Genomic DNA, 20480 nt, shown 5'->3' with positions numbered 1-20480 from the left:
ATGTTTGATGGCATATCATGAAAAACCTTATGAGATTTGGCTCACAAATGCCTGTTTTTGCCTGTTTTCTACATAAACAATCACAAATATTTTCTGTCACTGCTGTCAGCCACCAGGGAGCTGATTTGTAAAGAAAGAAGTGAGGATGGGAAAAAAAAAAAGTCGATAGAAGACATGAGCGCAAAGAGAGATGAGCTTGATTTCTCTTTTTGGCCCAGTTAAAGGGACGTGAATTTGAATTGTTGAAAGAGGATGTTATGAGAAAAGACCTTAATATAAAACGCAATCATGCACAGCTTCCTCCAACTCAGTGCACTTGACCAAAAAGCAGCAGAGGACGTACAGGGTGCAGACCAGTGAGATGCCACGCCCCTTCGGCTCAGCTCCCCTCCCCTTGAACCAGGAAATTGAGCCGGTCCACTCCATCCCATTCTGTGTAATTGAGCGCAGCCTAATTCAGATGGCGGGTTTGATTGGCTCAATGTGGATCATGTGTATTATCATCTCATCGATGTGTGTTTAACTTTATGAACTGATCTGTACGCTGCCATCACACATCTTGCTTGGAAGAAAGGGATTTTGGCTCACCTAACAATGAGGTAAGAGCTTTTGGATTTGATTTGTGCACATTCTGTTTCACTTATGTTGCATGCGGAGGCCAACTACAGTGCCTTTTTAGGTCTACTTTTTGTCATTCTCATATGGAAAACAGTGCATTGTAATATTTAATGGACAATGGGGCTCTGCAAGTGATTGATGGCAGGGGGAATTGACAAAGACTTGCAAAAGAGAGCTGCAGTACACCAGCAATCACTTCATGTTGTGTTTACATTATTTTTCCATGATGTTCCAGTCAAAGCAGAAGCACTGGTTTTATGTTGCCAGGAAATGTGGGTTTGATTTCGCTGCTCAGTAGGGGATTACTGGCAGACGTTGCAAGGAAGCGATTTTGTGGCCATCACAGTTGTGTGCATGCAACTCTACAGTAGTCGCTGTGACTTTCAGCGAGAAGAAACACGGTCTCAGTTTCTCTTCTGTGTCAAAAGCATGAAGACTTAAAATACAGACTGCTGACCCGAGTCATTAAGATATTCACAGCCTGGGGCCACAGTGCTACTTCGAAACTTTGTGGTCACTTCCCTGTCAGCCACTCTGTGCTTTAAAGTTCATTAATAGACCCGGTGAGGTGCTAAGGCCTCATACATGTTCAGCTCTTCACATGTTGGAAATTGTTTGCCTGAAACTGCTTGCTGTTTGGGTAGTTGCTGTTTTATTCAGTAGGAAAAAGATGCAACAATTCTCTTTACACAAAATAATTTCCAAGCATCATCACTCATCAGTATCTTAACTGTGATCTGTTGTGACTTTACTTCACCAAAGTGTCAGAGGTTGCAGGTTTCCTTTCCTGCTGCCTATAATACTCAGGTTATCTTGTTGTCACAGTAATAGAGGTGTTCATTCACTTCTGTGTTTGGCATTGAGCTCACAGTTAGTGCTGCTGAGAATTGTTTCCACTATTCTGTCCCCCCCTCATGTATATAAATAGGGAGGACAAAAAATTAGAAACACCTCTCAATATAATGTAGTCCAGTACAAGACCTCTGCAAACTACAACCTCAATAATAAACACAGAATTAAATCTACACATTCTCCACAATGTCAACAAAAACTGAACATTATAAACTTTATTAAAAGGTAGAATTCATGGCAGAGCCGTTGCATTGAACTGCATTAGATTGTACAGGTGGAACTGATAAAGTGGACACTGTAAATCTACTATTAGGATGAGAGTTAAGAAGCCCAGTTTATGCCACTTCTATTTTGGTTAGTTTTACTTTGTGGATATATTTTCAAAGCCTCTTCCAGCATTTTTTTTTTCATACATGAGCAAAACAACAAGAAAAGTCATGTCACATACAGTATATTTTTATTTTATGTTACATTCTATAACTAGACAAGATAATTCAGCTTCACAGACACATTTTAACTTATTGCGTTTTTGTCTCAGGGTAAGTTTACGATAATAATCTTCAGGGAAAACAGGCGTTTGTGTTGAGATTACATGAGCAGCTGCTGAAGTGGGACCACCAGAGACTTTCTCTCTGACAGAGCAGCAGACACTGCCTCACATTAAAGGCTCGCGCCCGGGTCGACCCACCCAAAGTGCCCCTCTGGAGGGAGTCGGATTCCATGAATAATGATTTGATTACATCATCAGGACCAGGCTCATGTTCCCACCGCAGGAGATGCTATGCTCAGGACGTTTACTGATGGTTCAGGAAAATATTGCTGGATTGACCTGAGCATGTAGAAATACACATGGAAATTAGTCAGGTCAATACTGGAGAAGTCTGGCAAAGCTGAATGAATGCATTCATGCAAAGTTGGGAACATTTGTTAAAATAGTTAACTGTAATACTGGTCTGCTGATAAAACTAGGTGTATTTGAGGGGATAGTGAGCCAGTTACATCTTATTTTGCCACATACAGCTTGGCAGTCAATGGTTGTGTTGATGTTTGAACGTTTACAACAAGACAAGAGCAGTGAAAGACAACAACCTCCACCCAGCTGCACAGTCCCCTGCATCGACGTAACGCACCTTGCTGCATCTTTGTACACAGCTTTGATCCAGAGATATTGCCTAAAATGTGAATTTTGATCTTCAGGTGACCCTGATCTTTGACCTTGATGGGGTAGGTGTTCCCATTAAGCCCAGGTACCCTTTAAAAAAACTGGGGACATGTGCTTTAGCAGATAAAAAAGACTTACACTAACTTTATGAAAACACTACAATTCTTCATTTCTGTTTTCTATACATCAGTAAGAGGCATGTTTATGAATGATATATCCCATTTTTGTCCTCAGTTAAAATCCAGCACACTGTACCTATAAATCATAGCAGCACCTGGCATCAGAGAGAACACCGAGACTTCCATTCACTCCGTAATACACAGTAATACACATAACCTTGTTTAGGTAGCTCTCAACCTGTTTACAGTATCACATGTCATCAAAAAATTTGCTTAATACACATTTCCAAGGCAATATAAATTTGACTCATGACATTGAAATTTACCACATCATAGCAGAATTTCAAAACCAGAATCATGGCTGGGGAAATAATATCTTGTTTCGGCTAATCAAGGTGAAGGCATCAAAGAGGCATCTTGTACTGAGTCTGTGCTCACCTTTTCATCGTTGAACAGAGTACAGCAGGGCTTTCTGTCAGATTTGTTCACTAGACAGGTGGGGAGGAAGGCCAGAAGCATCCCCTCAGATGCCTCCCATCCCCTGTTCTCTGAGTTTTAGTCCCTGCCCTCCAGGTGCAGGTTCCCTACTGTCAAAACTAATAGGTATAAGCATTCGTTTATTCCTACAGCCATCACATTCTTAAATGCAGAGCAGAAAGGAGGGAACTAGCCCCCCCATCCGGTACAGGGTAAAATTGTGGCCATGAGTTGCTGTTGGGTCTTTTAGCATCTCTTCACTTCTTATATTTTATCCTTGAATTGTCTGGCTTTTTATTTATTTAGGTAAGGTGTGGCAGGCAATTTGGCTTTTTTTTTTATCACTGACTGTTCTGCTCTCTGCATTGTGCTATTTATATTTTTATATGTATATTTTGTATCCTTTGTGTGCTTGTTTGTTTGTGTGCTTGTTTGTGTATGTGTTCTTGCTGCAAAACCAATTGCCCCACTTTGGGGACACAAATAAAGGTTGAAGGTTGAAGGTTGAAGAGGGATGTGGGTGTGGAATTTGATGCCCATCAGCACTTATATGCAGTACTCGAGTTGAGGGGGGATGAGGGTGAATGGCACCCTCCCCCGAAATAAAAACGGTCAAAATCATCCCCCCTGTAAAACTGCCATCCTCACTTTTCATCAAGTGAAAAAAAAATGACCATCCCCCCTGATTTTTTTTTTACAACTTGACTACTGCTTATATGGAAAAACATTAGTTCTGACTACAACTTACCTTCTGCTAAAAAGCTGCTGGCCAGCTAGAATGGTAACCAATGATGGGCCAAGTTGAGAATGAAATCATATAAACTGATGAGTATTTGTACACCAAGTGGCAAGAGAAAATACAGCAACAAAAATATCTGGACTCTCGGTGATTTAATTGAACCTCACAGACAAACAGCAGATGGATGGGTTAAGGTGTAGGGTGCTACCAGGAAAGCTCAACACGTGGGAAGACCAAAGTGTGTCGACAGTTTTGGCTGATGCCCCGGCGGATGTGACCATCGACAGTGTTTGTGAGAAACCCCGGCAGAAACATTACAGAGGATTTGAAAAGGGGAAGCTAGTCATTGACAAGAACATGGCCAACGCAAAGAGGCAAGGCAAGGTGTGCCTGAGAATTTCATCAAGAAAAAAATGTAGAAAGGGATGTCATTTGGAAAAATATACAGTGCAGCAATATCGGGAATTAAATATTTATTATATTTTTGTGTCGAGCATTTAACCTTGTCGGTAAGCAAACTAAAAATGAGGGTTTTATTACAGCTCTCAGAGGGCTCTGGAGTGGTTTCACATTTCGCTGTACAAAGTGGCTTACCTGGTGCATGAGCTTTGTTTTTGTGTGACAGTGTGAATGTTAAGCCGACACGCCGGACGGTTTGCGACACAGAGCCATCTGAGAAGTTGGAAACTCTTTGGAAAAGGGCAGGCACTTTCAAGAAGTACTTGCAGGTGACTCAATGTCTATCACTGTCTACTGTCATGTAGCAGGAGAGTGATGAGGAGGAAACAACAACAGTGTAAGGAACTTTGGAAGTCGGTGCAGCTGCCTATGAATTCAGTGAACATGTAGTGAATCCTCTCCAGTTCTCATATAACCGATGATGTAGCAGCATCTACACTAACGCCACTAACCTCTTCAGGAGTTGCTATTATTATCACTTCTCGCCATCGTCACACAGAAACCACAGCCGGAGCTTCCAGTTGGCCCCACGGTTGGCCCAAACCACTGTGGTTCAGATATCACCGGCTACGGCTGCAGCACAAACTCGGAGGAAGTTGAACCTCCCAGTATGTGGCAAGTGGGTGGGGAAAGGTTAGGTTTAGGCGTAAAAACGTGGGACATGGACACGCAAATGTCTCACTTGAAAGCATGCACAGTTCCCACACAAAGGAAGATGACTTTGCAGTGTACCGGTCTCGTTTCCCATTTCCTGTTTCTCTAGAGGCGAAACCGGGCCTCCTGCATTTTTGCTTTCTATTCACCACCAGCAACAGTTCTCATGACCAAACCGGGGCTGAGTTTTGAGGCTTAAGTGCCTTAAAGTGCAGTTTTTCCTAATTGCCGTTAGGTTGGCTGCAAAAAGAGTCAGTGCATAGCCTGTATGTGGCCTCTCTCTCTCAGGAGCCAGTATCTTTTGCATTGAGACTACATTTTAATGTTAGCTACATTTTCTTAATTCTGTTAGCACATCACCAAATATGTCTTATTCCATGTTCAACTTTTCTTCCAGATTCTTTAAAGAGTTTACTATTTCACTGTGACTTTTAATGCCAAAGATCAAGTGAGCATAACTTTTTTTAGACTACGTATTATCATTTTTTATTCATTTTTCTGTTCCCCTGTGGTCTTGACATTGTCTGAAGCAACACACCTAATTCGTTTTGCTTATCTTTTTTTTTTCCAGTTAACCAATCTGGAGTCTCTGGGTTCGTAACAAAGAGTCACTTTAATTACAGAAAAATCCAGCATCCAAACAAGCATAATGCTATCTAAGTGTACTCCACAAGGCGGGTGCGGACAGTAAATCTAAACTGAATACATCTAAATTCTCATCTAAACTGATCAGTTTGTAATGTTTTTTGGGGGTTGACAGGAAACCACAGATGACTTGTTTTTGTTCATAAATGCAGTGTTTGGTAAGCCACTTTGAAACCGAAAATTGACAAGCAACAAGCTTCTCTTTATTTAAAGTAGATAAGCTACCGCAAAGCGACCTTTTGGGGAAAGTAGCTACTTACACCACAAACTACTCAGAAAATGTAGTTAGTTACTTTGAAACTACTTATCAGCTACGGCCACAAAAAACCCTGCAACAATCACTGTTACATCAAAGCAAGAGCCTTTCTTTTTTGCCAAGACTTTTTTTTTATTTCGACAACAATCTCACACCACCTGACATAAACCAAGGGGTCATTTAAACGATGAATGGGGTCAGATGCAACAAAATGATCAGTGGGCAAACTGTTTTAGGAAAATAAGCATGTAATTTGTAATACTGGTGGTTTGCGAAGATGTATGTTTGAGTTCTGATGCACAGTGGGGTAGCTTTTTTATCACAAGACTTATGTTTGAACTAGTTAGAAATAAACGGCTGTAATGTCGTGAACTGGGTGTGAAACCATTTGCAGATGAGCTGTAGTTCACTGTGTTCAACGTGGAGGTGTCTTAATAACCTGACAACGTCGTGTCCCATGTCTGCCATCCCCACCCTTTACTGTAACAAAACATCCAAGCCACTTCTACAAAGCTTCAAACGGCACAGATTACATCACAGCTTGTGTGTTATTATTTATGGTGCATGCGCCCACAAAGTCTCGCTGGCAGCTGCTGTTCAGAGTTGTTTCCCCTGATGCTGGAGTAGATTTATGATGGCACAGCCAGATTTGTTTATGGCACTCATTAACATGATAGCATATCATTCTGTTAAACTGGGTCTCAGAATAAATATGACTCAACATCATGTGTTGTTATGCTGATAAGTGAAATATATATTAACAATTTCTAACAATGCACATGATGTGGTTATTTTTTGTTAAATAATATAATGGCTTCATTAGGCCTGATAAGGACAGACATGGAAAATGAGGAAAAGCAAACTGATGGTGAGAAGTAAGAAGAAATGAACATCATTTTTAATGTTACCATGTATGGCTGTAGCTTTTAAAGTGACTGTGGTGAGTCACTGACAACCCAATGTGTCTCTCACACACGTGTTGAGACACACACTCACACTCGGGGTTACGCATATAAACATGCACAGATGTAGCACATATAAATACATATCGACAAAGACAACACAGCCATATTTCCGGTGTTACTTACAGTTCTTGCTGCATATTTCTGCATAATGCACATGAGTCTTTTAAAGTCATTTTCTTTTGCTTTAATGCTAACATAAACCTGTTTTTTTTTGTTTGTTTGTTTGTTTGTTTTACCTCAGTTTAGTAGTATACAAAATGCTTTATGCACAAAAATGTTTTATTTATATGTGCAGTCCACACAGGCTGGACATGCATGGTGCATGACGCCTAGGCATAACTGGTCATGATAAGAGGTGAGATGAGGGTTAAAAACATTTTACCGGACGTTGTTCCTCATTTCTCTGGGCCAACAGTATTTCCTGTCATGTAGTTGCAAAAACAATGAAGTAAAGAGTTCTTCTTTTATTACTTGCCCAGCCCCACTAGGAAGGACCTTTGCATTTCAGCTGTAAGTGCTAGTTGACAGAGACTGGGAGATATGAAGTCAAATGATCAGCATGCATGCATCCAGTTGCACACAAACAATTTATGCTGCATACCTGCAAAAAAAGTGCAATCATATAGCACAAGGGCCCTCCCCATCCCTAAAAGCAGCCCCGTTTTTTTTTTTGTTTTTTTTTTTCAACCTGTTCTTGAAGACAAATCATATCTGACTGCAATGAATAAAATGCAAATTGTGTCAGGAAAACGATGCATGTACATATTTGCTTCGTATGAGTGGGTAAGTTGAAACAGACATGGGCAGCACAATGTTGCAGTGTGAGTTAACATACAGTTTCTGATGGACGGGTACACAGTAACATTATGAGCTATCTGGAATTAAAAAAAAAATGATAATACTATTTCATGTCGCCTGTATTCAGAGGTCAAACTCAAAACATGAACTGTGTGCTGTGTATTTTCTTTTCTTTTATTATTTTATGTCATCCTTACAAAGCAAACCAATTCATCAGAGGTCAAATGACAACAGGCAGACACATTAATCCAATGTGTTTATTTTTATTTATCTTTTACATGTATGACATGCTATTATTGGGGTGGGACAACCACCCCACCCCCCACTCCCCGCCTGAAATCTTCGCCAGTGACGCAAATTGTTTTAATAGTTTCGCAGCTTCCTTTTTTCAGGGTCACACAGAATTTTTTTGATGTGGCTGCAAATTCCCTTCCCTGCTGTGTCTGATGTGGCAGATCCACGTGCACACACACACACACACACACACACACACACACTCTGAGGTGTTTACGTACCTGTGTATGTGTATATGCAGGCCTACCTGAGAGCATTTACATCTCCAATAATGCAAGTAAAGAGAGCAAAGAGAGTACAGAGAGTATTTCTGCTTTGACTAGTCTACTGCTGCGTTCGCCGCAACTACCAGCTCTGCTACAACTTCAACTTCTGGTGGTACTGCTGCAACTACTTGTAGTAATTCTACTGCCAGTACTACAGCTTATAGCCTATTACTACAACTAGTGTTACTGTTACTGTTGCTACTACAATTACTAGCAGTACTGCAACCACTACCACTTCCACTACACCTGCATTACTGCTATAGCTACTTATACTATGAGACTGTCCACAGGCAAATAATAATCCCATATGGCGCTTGAACAGCAGCTTAATACACTCAGTGGCCACTTTATTAGGTCCGCCTGCACAATCTAATCCAATCCAATCCAACTGTTGTGCCATAAAGTTTCCCTTTCTGCTGCCTATAATGCTCAGGTTTTCATTCTGTCACAGTAATAGAGGTGTTCATTCACTTCTATGTTTGGCATTGAGCTCATAGTTAGTGCTGCTGTTGGACTGGACTGCATTTTCTTGAGAGGTGTTTCCACTATTCTGTCCTCCCTCGTGTATATAAATAGGGGAGGACAAAAAATTAGAAACACCTCTCTATATAATGTAGTTCAGTAGCAGACCTCTGCAAACTACAACCTCAATAATAAAGACAAAATTAAATTGACACATTCTCCACAATGTCATCACAAACTGAACATCATAAACTTTATTAAAAGGGAGAATTTATGGCAGAGCTGTTGCATTGAACTGCATCAGATTGTACAGGTGGACCTGATAAAGTGACCACTGAGTGTATAGTTACAATTTGAAGTTAAGTAATCTCTTGCTGTCCTGCATTTACCGTATTAAGGGAGTGACAAAATCCACATATGGAGGCTGCTAACTTTTTGCAACCTTAATCCTGACCTTCTCCAACCATTACACCAAACCTTTCCCTAACCATAAGAAATACCTTTTCCTAACCTAACTGTTACATATGGTGGTGGAGGACTTAAATACAATGAGATATACTACATTTTTATGAATGCCATCCAATCATTTTGAGGTGAAATATATGTTTGAAACATCACTTCTTTACATTAGTAGGAGCCGTTGTATACTGATACTAGTACTTGCACTGGTTGTAATGTGCATTTTTATTAGTTACACCTTATTTTACACTGTTTTGCCTCAGATGGACTGGCACTGAAGCACCACATCCGACATGGAGACTTTTTCCTAAACTGTCTTTATCTGAAGTAGTCTAAATAATTATGTGAAGACTCATGACTGGTGTATTAGTGTGGTGCACCATGTCATTTTTTCCCCCAGCACGCACACACACTCACACACACACACACACACACACACACACACAGAGCCAGAGACCTTGTACACTGTTAACAACTCCTGCCCCCCAGACAGACATAACTAGATGGAGGAAAAGGAAAAGTGAGACCAGAGATCGGGGAGGTGAGAAAATGAGAAATAGAGCAAGTAGACGAGACGAGAACAGGGTGGGAGGAAGAGTGAAAAAACCTAGGAAATGAGAAAACAAGGGCAGAAGTGGTTTGTGGTTGCTGTTCGACAACGTGTTTCGATCGTGACAGGGCAGAGATGGAGGTATGAAGGAAATGGTAACAGGGGGTTTGACTTGATAGACAATGAGGAAGAAGTAATTCAAAGTGATGAAAAGAGGCAGATTGTTTAAAAGCGACTGAGAGTGTGGATTCAGGCTACAGCTGGAATATGGGGTGAGTGTTTTTCTAATGACGGTGAACTCTGATAGTCTCTGTGCCGATTACATGAAAGTCAGTGTGAGGCAAGAAAGACGAGACATGAAATGCACATGCAGCCAGCTTTCGAACTCATTCAGGTACTTGTAAGCGTAGTTGGACTGATTCTTGTTAATCTGCTTGATTTAGAACAACCTTGTTCTCTCTCGAAGCATTTCAGCACATGAACCGGATATATTATGCAGAACAGAAATTAAATTAACTGAATTCTGCGTATCACAGCTCTATGGTCATAAATATATTTCCTGTTCTCATGTCTAGAGCTCATAGCAGGTGTTCTCTTTTTTTCAGTTTTCATATGCCAGCTAATGTGCATTAACCCAGTATTTCCAGTGCACAGTGCAGCTTATGGTACCCTCAATGAGATTACTAATATAAGATTTTGCCCCTGTTCATGTGCATAAGAATACATGCATTCAGACACAGTGGTTGTGACTTTAAAGTGAAACTCATGTAATCTTATACTTTGCATCGAACTGCAATCAAATCTAATTCCAGCTACACGAGTAGACATCATTTTGGACCAATGTGCCAAATGCGAACCGAAGAAATCTGGGGTTATTATCACTGCCAGGTGCACTAAACAAGTCCATATTAGGCAGCAGCTGCACTCGAACCCAGGAAGTGGTCAAAGCATGAAGACTTCTGTGTAGGAAGTAGAGATTTTTTGCACAGGCTTCACCTCAAATGAGATGGCAAGAAGCTGCAGCGCTTTGTCAGTACATCAAGAACCATCACTATGATTCATTTCCCCGCAGCTTATGTGAGAAATTAGTCTCTGTGCTGTAAATGTTCCCTCGGCATGAATTTATTACCACCATTTGGAGACATAAAAACCATGTAAACAGACACCATATGTCAACACAAAGACCTGTGGTAACTTTGCATAGCGCTGGTTGCACACTGGGTATCCTGCACCATCTGCACAGCATACAATGTATGCATTCCCCTGGTGCAGCACGTGGCTTTTTAAAGAAATCATTGATATCTGTAAGATAAAACAGTGATTTACCATAATAGTGATTTAGCCTGTCAACAATCGTGCAAGCTTTCACATTTGCTGCTCCAGACAATTGGTGTCTGGTAGGTCTTTTCTTCTGGTGCACAGGAAGTGATGCAGTGATTCAGCAGAGGTATCAAACAGACCTTTTTCATAGCACCTATTTTGACATAAATAGCAGAGTGTAAACAGAAGAAGAACTATGTAGCTGTCATGAGCTGCATTTTCCTCTGCAGGTTTGATAACAGTTTAATTGTGTCACCTTTTTATATAGACTTGAAGAATTGTAATATTTATAGTAATATTGGCTTAATTTATCTTTCTGTTGACTTTACTTGTCGTCTGACATGAACCCACAGAGCTTGAATGGAGTAGAACAGATACTGAACGGCTTTCCGTGGTCATGGCTACTTAAAAATAAAATAGCGCTTGTGGTTTGTTGCTAAGGTGACAGCGCACGTGAGTAAGGGCCATGAAGACACTCGCTTGACAGCTGAGACGACATGTCGTGCTGTTGCTGTTGGCAAAAAGTGGTGGTCAGCTTAGTGAGCGACCACAAACTGGAATGGGGAAGTTAACCCGGTGCAAGAGCCACGGTTCTTTGCAATGGCAACGATGCACATAAAAATGGCCGCCTCTGTGATTATCCTGCTTTATTGATTTGTATAGGAAAGTCCATTCTGCTCCAATTCAAGTTCTGTGCATGTGGGGTGAACATACCATGAGCACATACCACCACCAAGGACAAAGACATTGAAAAATGAGTTTGAATCCACAAAAACTTAAAAAAAAAAGAGAGACTGTGATTAGTGCCCACCACTTTAGTGTAGTTTTAAATGCATGGTATGTAACCTCAGAGCACATTTAATTTTAGTGACTGATTTTCGAGACTTCAAACTTTCTTCACACCAGTTTTCCAGCACCTCAATAAAGTCGCCCACATTAGTTTTCCTAAAAGCAGCAGCACTGTCGTGTTTGATGACTTGAAATTAGGGCGGACTGAAACAGTTTCTCCGCCAGAAAATAGTCCCCGGGGAAACGTTTGCTTTCTACAGCCGATTTTCAGTTCTGTGGTTTATGAATGGCAATGACTTTGTTAGCTGCAGAAGCAGAACATAGAAAGGTCTGTGTTTCATCCAAAAATTCAAATTTTAGAAAGGAGGGATTTTGATTATGTCTTGTGAAATCTTTAGCACCCCTGCATGATTTGTAAAACAGTTTGTTGCAATGTAAAATGTAGTAAATGGGTCAAAATCACAGATATGGTCCTTACCCTCCTGACAGTCTTTCTCATCCTCCTTTTTGTTCCCTTACTCACCCTCTCCCCTCCATTATATCTTTTATGCCTCATCCGTCTCTCTCTCCTGTCTCTCCAACAGTGAGTCCAGCATCTGCCAGGTGAGGGCGACGGTCATGGTGTACGATGACACAAACAAGCGCTGGGTGCCAGTGGGTTCTGACAGTCCGGCCTTCAGTCGCATCCAGATCTACCACAACCCCGCCACTAACACCTACCGGGTGGTGGGACGCAAGATGCAGGCTGACCAGCAGGTACAAAGCATGTGTAATGCATCAGTCATAGTCTGTTTTTTTTTTTTTTTTCATAAAAAATATGTTTTTATATAATTTGATTATTTACCCTGATGCACACTGATCAGTCATAACATTATGACCACCTGTACAATCTGATGCAGTTCAATGCAACAGCTCTGCCATGAATTCTACCTTTAAATAAAGTTTATGATGTTCAGTTTTTGATGACATTGTGCACAATGTGTAAATTTAATTCTGTGTTTATTATTGAGGTTGTAGTTTGCAGAGGTCTTGTACTGGATTACATTATATTGAGAGGTGTTTCTAATTTTTTGTCCTCCCTATTTATATACATGAGGGGGGACAAAATATTGGAAACACCTCTCAATAAAATGCAGTCCAGTCCAACAACAGCACTAACTATGAGCTCAATGCCAAACATAGAAGTGAATGAACACCTCTGTTACCATGACAACAAGAAAAGCTGAGCATTATAGGCAGCAGAAAAGGAAACTTTATGGCACAACAGGTGTGTTGGATTATATTAGACTGTACATGTGGTTATAATGTTATCTCTGATTGGTGTATGCTTAAACTTTACCTCATAAAGGAAGTATATCAAGATAAAAACAGATATAAAATCTGGTCCACACATGAGAAAAGGTGAGTGATTATGTTAGGCAGCTTTACCCTCCAGTAAATCCCTGCCTCGTTTGTGTGTTGAAGTCACACACACCATACTTCAGACACTTGCACGCTGTCATGCCTACAGCTGTAGTTGGCGATGCAATAACATATCAAGTCTCAGAGATAAGAGTGTTAGCTTCTGAAATCTGCCTACTACTATAAATAAAAATAAAACTAGAAATAGTGCCACTCTGTCCTTCAAATAACTCACAGCTTGCTTCCTACTGTTTGAGGTTTTACTCATGAATATTGCTGAGCTCTGGTGCCTTCCTGTTGGTTTATAACTTCCTCATCTCACTTCTGTGAACTTTATATACACTGTGCTCTCTACAGCTCAGACTCTGTGAAGAGGCAGGTATGCAGGTAGTTTGCCTTTTGTTAAAGGTGATATTTGCAGCAATTTAAAAATCAAGAGGTCATTGTCAAATTAATTGTAAATCTTAGGTATGATTACTGTAAGCCAATGGCAGTCTCACACCACTATCAGTGCCAGTGTTTCAAAATAAAGAGCTCATTTCCCACAAACTGTATTTGCTTTCTGTCACAAAGAGGATGTTGCTACTTGCCCCCCCTCGCCACGCCAACACACACACACACACACACATACCCCTACCCCCATCAACATTGCTCTACACATGTTCCTTTTCTCCTTGGCTTTGCTCAGGAGGATTATTACTGTACATAAGACACCAGATGACTGCTAGCTTCTGCTTCACTGTGTTATTGTTAGTGCAACTTTTTACTGAAATGAATGACACACTTCCCATAAAACCTCGCTGCTTCCTGTCACACAGAGGATGTTACTTATTTAACCAAAGGCTTTCTCTTTGCCTTTACTGGAGAAGATAAATATGTTGGAAGCGATTTTACAAGTTTTTATTTTAGCTCCATATTTACTGGATGTGTGCCTGTTGTCTGTCTTAGCTGTCTTATTTAATTGTCCATTCTTATTAATTGCACTGATCAGGAGTTTTGTTGTGCTTGACAATAAAGACATTTTTTCATGACTTTCAGTTAATTTCCAGAGTGGGTTTGATTGTTTCAATTTAGCGTTTATTGTTCAAAAATGTTTAGCTGTAGTTCCGTTTTTATTAGTTTCAGTATTAGTTTGAGGGAGGTTTTTTTTTTTGTTTGTTTGCTTGTTTGTTTTTTCTAATATGGGGAATGTTTGTCAGAACAAGAATTATAATCCAAACCAGTGCTTTGTGAAGTCTCAATAAACATCAGCACCAATGCCTCCTCACGCTGGTTGTGTTGATAAATTTGACCAAATTGACAAAGACTGAAACTAAACTAGTTTTGTTCTAGTTAACTATAATAACCTTCTGTTGGGGCCGAGGACATTCTCAGTGAAAGTCATATTTGTTTAGATTAATTACACTAATGTCCCAAAAGTAATGTGGTGATGATTTACTGATGTTAGAATTTTACAAACAGTACCTTTAAGTCCCTTTCACTATTTCATGTTGAAAACCACGTGCTGACAATACAAGCTTCAAATGTGATATCAAGGGAAGAATAAACACCATTTCCTGTGCTTTTGAACTCTGCAGTCTTTACACCCTCTAGAGGACTTTTTTTCTCATTGCATTTGGCTTAAACCTCCAGACTTGAACGAAGGTTAAGATGACACCCAATCAAGAAAATCCACAGCCTTTTGATTTTTTTTAAACAACTAATTCCCTTCCTTTATTTTCTTCCTGTTTTCCCTGCCAGGTGGTGATCAACTGTCCAATTATCAAAGGGATGAAGTACAACCAGGCCACACCGAACTTCCACCAGTGGCGGGATGCCAGACAGGTGTGGGGGCTGAACTTTGGCAGCAAGGACGACGCTGCTCTCTTTGCCAAATCCATGATGCATGCGTTAGAGGCGGTCAGTGCACCTCCTGAGCCAGGTAAACATGCCACAGCAAGAGAACACACCTCAGTTTAGCAGCTTCAGATCAGGCAGCATCCTTGTGCAATTCACAGTGGCTGCCATCAGTGCTGCGTTTCTGGAGCATAAATGAAATCCCGGGTATGACTTTCAAAATTGGGGAAAATAAGTGGTGATTGTTGTAATTTTTTGGACGCCAGTGGATTTCACTGTGGCTTTTCTCTTGTAATACTCCCACTACGTTCATGAGTTTTCTGACTATTGCAACGACAAAAGGTCTCATTCAGGTGCACACTCATCCAAGAACCGCTACCTTGGGCAGGTGCTCAAACAACACTGCACACAGCAGGGCTCCATTTAGATTCTATAATGTGTAAGTGCATTAAAGAATCTCAGTGATAAATGGTTTGAAATGAATGCCATTATATACGAGTGGTAGTAAATGAAAAGGTCTGTCAACTAAGACCTCCAGTCAGTGATCCTCAGAAAGTAACCAAACTATAACAGATACTAAAACAGTTATATTCTCAGAAAATTACACCAGCTACATACTGCCTATTAGGATATATGCTATGGATTTATACTATCAAGATTTATGTGAGGCCTAAAAGGTTGTTGAACTGAGTTTAGTTGGGTTTACGCTCCACTATGTTCCTGCCTGATAACATTTTTCCTCAGGTCACTGCTCTGCTCAGAATGGACCCTCTGCAGAGGAGCTGGAACACCAGAGGAGGTACTGCTCATTATATTTCTGGAGCATAATGATGCTATTCTGAATTTACAGCAGACTGCTTCCTTACTCCTACCTGCTATCAAAGGCAGCTGAGTGTAAACACCAACAGGAGAAAGCTCCTGTAGGCCCTCCATACCATATACCTCCATGCCCATGTCGCTGTTTTCCCCCGTTTTCCCCTCTTCTTCCCTCTAGACTAGAGCAACAGAGGCAGGAACAGCAAGAGAGGGAGCGTCTAGCGAGAGAGAGACAGGCCTCAGCTGCCCCTCCTGCTCCTCCTGCTCCTCCTGCACCCCCCGCCCCTCCTGCTCCGCCTGCCCCACCGGCCGGTCCACCTGCCCCACCACCCCCCTCTGGTGGTCCTCCACCGCCCCCAGGCCCACCCCCGCCTCCTGGACCACCACCACCACCTGGACCGCCACCTCCTCCTGGAGGCGGGGCCCCACCTGCACCACCCCCGCCTAGTGGAGGGGGTGGGGGAGGCGGTGGGGGATCAGATCTGGCTGCGGCCCTGGCCGGAGCTAAACTGCGGAAGGTAGCCAAGGTGAGAGCCAGGAATATATATGCAGCTGCTGTCATGTGAAACCCTCCTGACTCTGGTTTATTTGATTTTCACGTTGAAGCAATACATAATCTTGAATGGGCTGAAAAGAAAAAGGAAAACCTTGGGTTTATTATTTCACCATTGGATAAACTCCAAAAAGTATGGTGGTCAATCTGAGAAGAGATCTGAAAGGTTTACACAACACAATATGCAACAATATGCTATCAGTGTCTGTTATTTTGCACATTTGGGTCTGTCCATTTTTCAACAGGATAACTCACAAAGTACTGGACAGATTTGCATGAAATTTGATCCTGATCCAACTTTTTGATCCATTCAGCCTCAAAGAGGCATGGTAATGGGCAGGGTTTAGCACAAACAGGGCTGTAGTTTCCTAACTCATCCATCTAATATCACAAAACCTGTCAGGGGGGTTAGTTCTAGATCAAGGCGGAGAACATGGACAACATCATCCATGTGTAGGTCATTCATTCCAATGCTCCATGCTAACACTTCAGTATACACTATGCTGAGTGATAGTAGGTACATAGGGTGTATTTCTTTAAACATAGTGGTTGGATGTGATCATCTCTTTATGTATGTAGGATGAAGGTGGAGCAGCAGCCCCGGCACCCAAAGCAGCAGCTTCATCAGGAGGTGGAGGAGGAGGCGGAGGAGGTGGAGGTGGAGGTGGTGGACTAATGGGAGAGATGAGTGCTATCCTTGCCCGGCGGTAAGTTAATAGTTTTGACGGATACATAAGCCACATAGACTAATGGCTATATTTTAAAGCTGTATTCACTAATTCTGGATTGAGGACCGTGTAAATTCAACCTCATTGCAATCACACTGAATGTGAATATAATGTATTGGCAAGTCTGCACATTTCTCATTTTAGAAGTCTGCTAGACCGGCTCAATTGCATTCATATTTGTAACTATACCATGGTTGATTCTACATAGTCTGCATTTCCAATCTACATGAATGTAACTTTAAAAACAGTGTCTCAGTGTTAGCATTGCAACTCTTAACAGGCGGAAAGCCGCAGATAGTCCAGCCGCAAAGAAAGAAGAACCTCAAAATGTAAGTCTACAGTCTACAGTCACTTTTCTCAGCAGTGTGTCTCTGTCATTAGAGTGGTTTGTCTAAAAAGCTATGAGAAGGAGCCTATTAAAATGCTGTTATATGTCCTGTGCACAGGACGATCCTGACTCCTCGATATCAAAATCCTCAGGACCTGGAGGTGAGTAAGTTCACTTCCACTTTACAGGACTGCCTAAAGAGTTTAGTTTAAAGGATAAGATTTTACCTTTTTTACCATTAATGCCAATGTAAAGTTCAAAATCATCAACCTGTTTGCCATTATTCAGAAGCTACTATTATCTCTTCTACTGCAGATTTCTTTTGCATACCAGAAGTCAGACACTCATTTTTCATTGTAAATTGCATGATTATTATATTTTTTCTTGGGCATGAATTGTTAAAGGAAAAAAATATATATTACACTGGCATTACCCTTTTAAGATACTATAAACAGCCTCTCTTTTACAGCAATGTGTTATTGCCAAAAAATAAAATAAAATAAAATAAAATTTCAGTTAATTACTGGATAATTCCTGCATGCATCATAACAATGATTACATGCTTCATGTCTTATTCTCCAGAAATCCTTGGAAAACCCAAGGAAAAATCTGCCACCATGCCAAGGTAAGTGTCTGATTCACTGAGTGCAAACTTACTTGCACCAACAACCATGATGAATCACCCAACCCAACACATTTTTCTCAGTGAATTAATGTTAAGTAATTATGTCTGTGGAGCCATGAGAATTCTAAGGCCAAATCAGCAGCATGTCTTGAAGGATCTGCATGTTTTGAAACAGGCCCAAATCCTCATCCATCAATCAGAAGGACTCTGGAGTCAGTCCCAGTTCTCCACTCCCCTCTAACGTCACTTCTTCCCCAGTGTCCAGGTACTAGTCCTTCCTCTGTCCGATATTTGCTCACCACTTCAACAGCTGCTTGTCTGCTGCTGCCGCCATTTAAAGCTTTTTCCTGCCCCAAGATGGTACTTCTCAGTGCCATCTGCTCTGAATAGATTGTCCTTTGGGGCGGTTAACCAAGGAGTAAATTACTGATGCCGCTGCTTTAGACTGGTAGGGTGTGCTTGCTGATGGGTTCCTAATAAACCAGTCAACATGTACTGGTTTCTCCTTAGTGCTTTAACTATAGAAGGTGAGATCTATCTATTGCTATTAAGCTGCTTTGATGGGCATTATAAGTGGACCCCAAACTTCTGCTTCATTCACTCCAACTCTAATGCAATGCGGACACAAGCATCCCAGACCACCTCCAAATGCGTCCTGAGATCCGATCAATCAGGACGCATTTAGGACACATTGCTGCAGCACCCCCTTGATAAAGACATCTGGGACTACCTGTTTAAGTAAAGGCTAACGGATGCTCTTTCTCTCTCAGGATGAAGGTGATGAAAAGGAACTCAGATGTTGGTGGATGTGAAGGTACCGATCTGGAACGAATCAAACAGGTTGGTGTGTCCACTACTGGTAGCAGTGCATCATGATTACTGTGATGACCTGTATTCAGGGTACAGCAACAAGCCCAGTCAGATCAAAAATGTTTACTGAGTTTCTAACACCAAGCTCTTACCTATGTATCTGTGTTTGAAGGAGATCCTCGAGGAAGTGAAAAAAGAACTTCACAAAGTGAAGGAGGAGATTATTACAGGTGAGACCCACCTTGCATTTTTTCATATCTCATTCAAATCCTGGGATCACTCTGTCACTTTGTCCACAGATCACTATGTTAGTATCTCGTTTTATGTGGTTGGATGCTTGTTTACATCTACACGGTACCATTAAATAGCTTAGCAAGTACATGATATTTCAAGTTAAGCACTCATTTGACAGTCACTTAACAGTCATCATCAGCAATAAAAGCAACTTAGCATCATAGCATATAGACAGAGGACATAAAAAAGATGTGCCCCAAATATATTCTTATATGAAGGAGGTACCAAATCTAGAAATAAAAGCCCTGCATTAGCATTAAATAAATTATCTGTGTTGCCTATATATTATGCTCCTGTGTGTCTTGCAGCATTGATTCAGCAGCTACAAGGTGCAGGGATCCAGAACGAAGACTCCTGAGTGTGGGATGACCAGATAACATCTGTGAATGAAGGGTGGTGAATGTCCTATCATGCTATGCTCAAGCCATCTGCATCACGTTTACCATCTAGCCCATCCAAAATACGTGGTCTCTACATACTCGTTCTCCTGAGCATCTCTGATGTTTATTATTATACCTTTTTTATTTTACCATGATGTATGCAACAGCCAGCCTCCTCCCTTTCTGTCTTTGCTTGGAGAGACATCAAGTTGGGCACTGAAATTGGGTATTAAGTGTTGCCTGGACTGTTTCACCACTCACTCCTTCATTTTATATCTAAATACAACATGGGGTAAAGCAGGGAACAGTGCAACTCAGTATTGAAAATTGCCATTAAGTTGAAAAAAGCAAATTGTGGATTGGATGTGTGCTGAAATTGAGTGTGGATGCTAATGATTCCTCAAGTGTCATAAGTTATTCATGAAGTATAGACATGTTGATCATCTGGGCAAACATTTCAGGCAGTCTGACATGATGTTTTCTCCTGCACAAAGAGAGAAAGAGACAGGAGTTAATATCAGGGTCAACTGAACATCCTCTCTCATGTTGCTGGTACAGAGATTCAGGGAAAACCATTATCCACATTAACAGTAGTAGCAGTATTACTACTGGATGTTAAAAATGGGCTCTTTTGGTTCATCCTTCACACTGTGAATGCAGCCCCCACTTTTTTTGTTTATTTGTTTGGTTTGTCCTCTGCCTTCTCTTTCTCCCTTTTCAATTCATAAGTGCTTTGGAGGCTGGGAAGGTATTTTGATTTACTTACTTACAGCATAAAATGCACTGGGGGTGACATGGGAACAAGCATCCCAGCAAGTTTTTAAT

At 41.2% G+C, this 20480-nt stretch overlaps 1 protein-coding gene across 2 annotated transcripts; it reads left to right on the top strand.

Moving 5' to 3' along the window:
• The first annotated feature begins 458 nt into the window (after nucleotides 1-458).
• On the top strand, nucleotides 459-20265 carry vaspa (vasodilator stimulated phosphoprotein a). 2 transcript variants are annotated; one of them, XM_030068413.1, is made up of 13 exons: nucleotides 459-599; nucleotides 12469-12640; nucleotides 15026-15206; nucleotides 15866-15920; nucleotides 16116-16464; nucleotides 17070-17197; nucleotides 17499-17547; nucleotides 17665-17707; nucleotides 18129-18171; nucleotides 18347-18436; nucleotides 18942-19011; nucleotides 19154-19211; nucleotides 19584-20265. In XM_030068413.1, the coding sequence occupies exons 1-13, from the start codon at nucleotides 595-597 to the stop codon at nucleotides 19631-19633; spliced, it is 1293 nt and encodes a 430-aa protein (XP_029924273.1). In that variant the 5' UTR covers nucleotides 459-594; the 3' UTR covers nucleotides 19634-20265. The 2 variants fall into 2 exon arrangements, with proteins under 2 accessions (XP_029924273.1, XP_029924272.1); XM_030068412.1 differs by lacking the exon at nucleotides 459-599 and adding an exon at nucleotides 9764-10047.
• Nucleotides 20266-20480: the final 215 nt, after the last annotated feature.

This window comes from Myripristis murdjan, chromosome 14 (assembly GCF_902150065.1).
Source record: "Myripristis murdjan chromosome 14, fMyrMur1.1, whole genome shotgun sequence".
Taxonomy (NCBI): Eukaryota; Metazoa; Chordata; class Actinopteri; order Holocentriformes; family Holocentridae; genus Myripristis; species Myripristis murdjan.
This window is presented reverse-complemented; position numbering and strand designations above follow the sequence as displayed.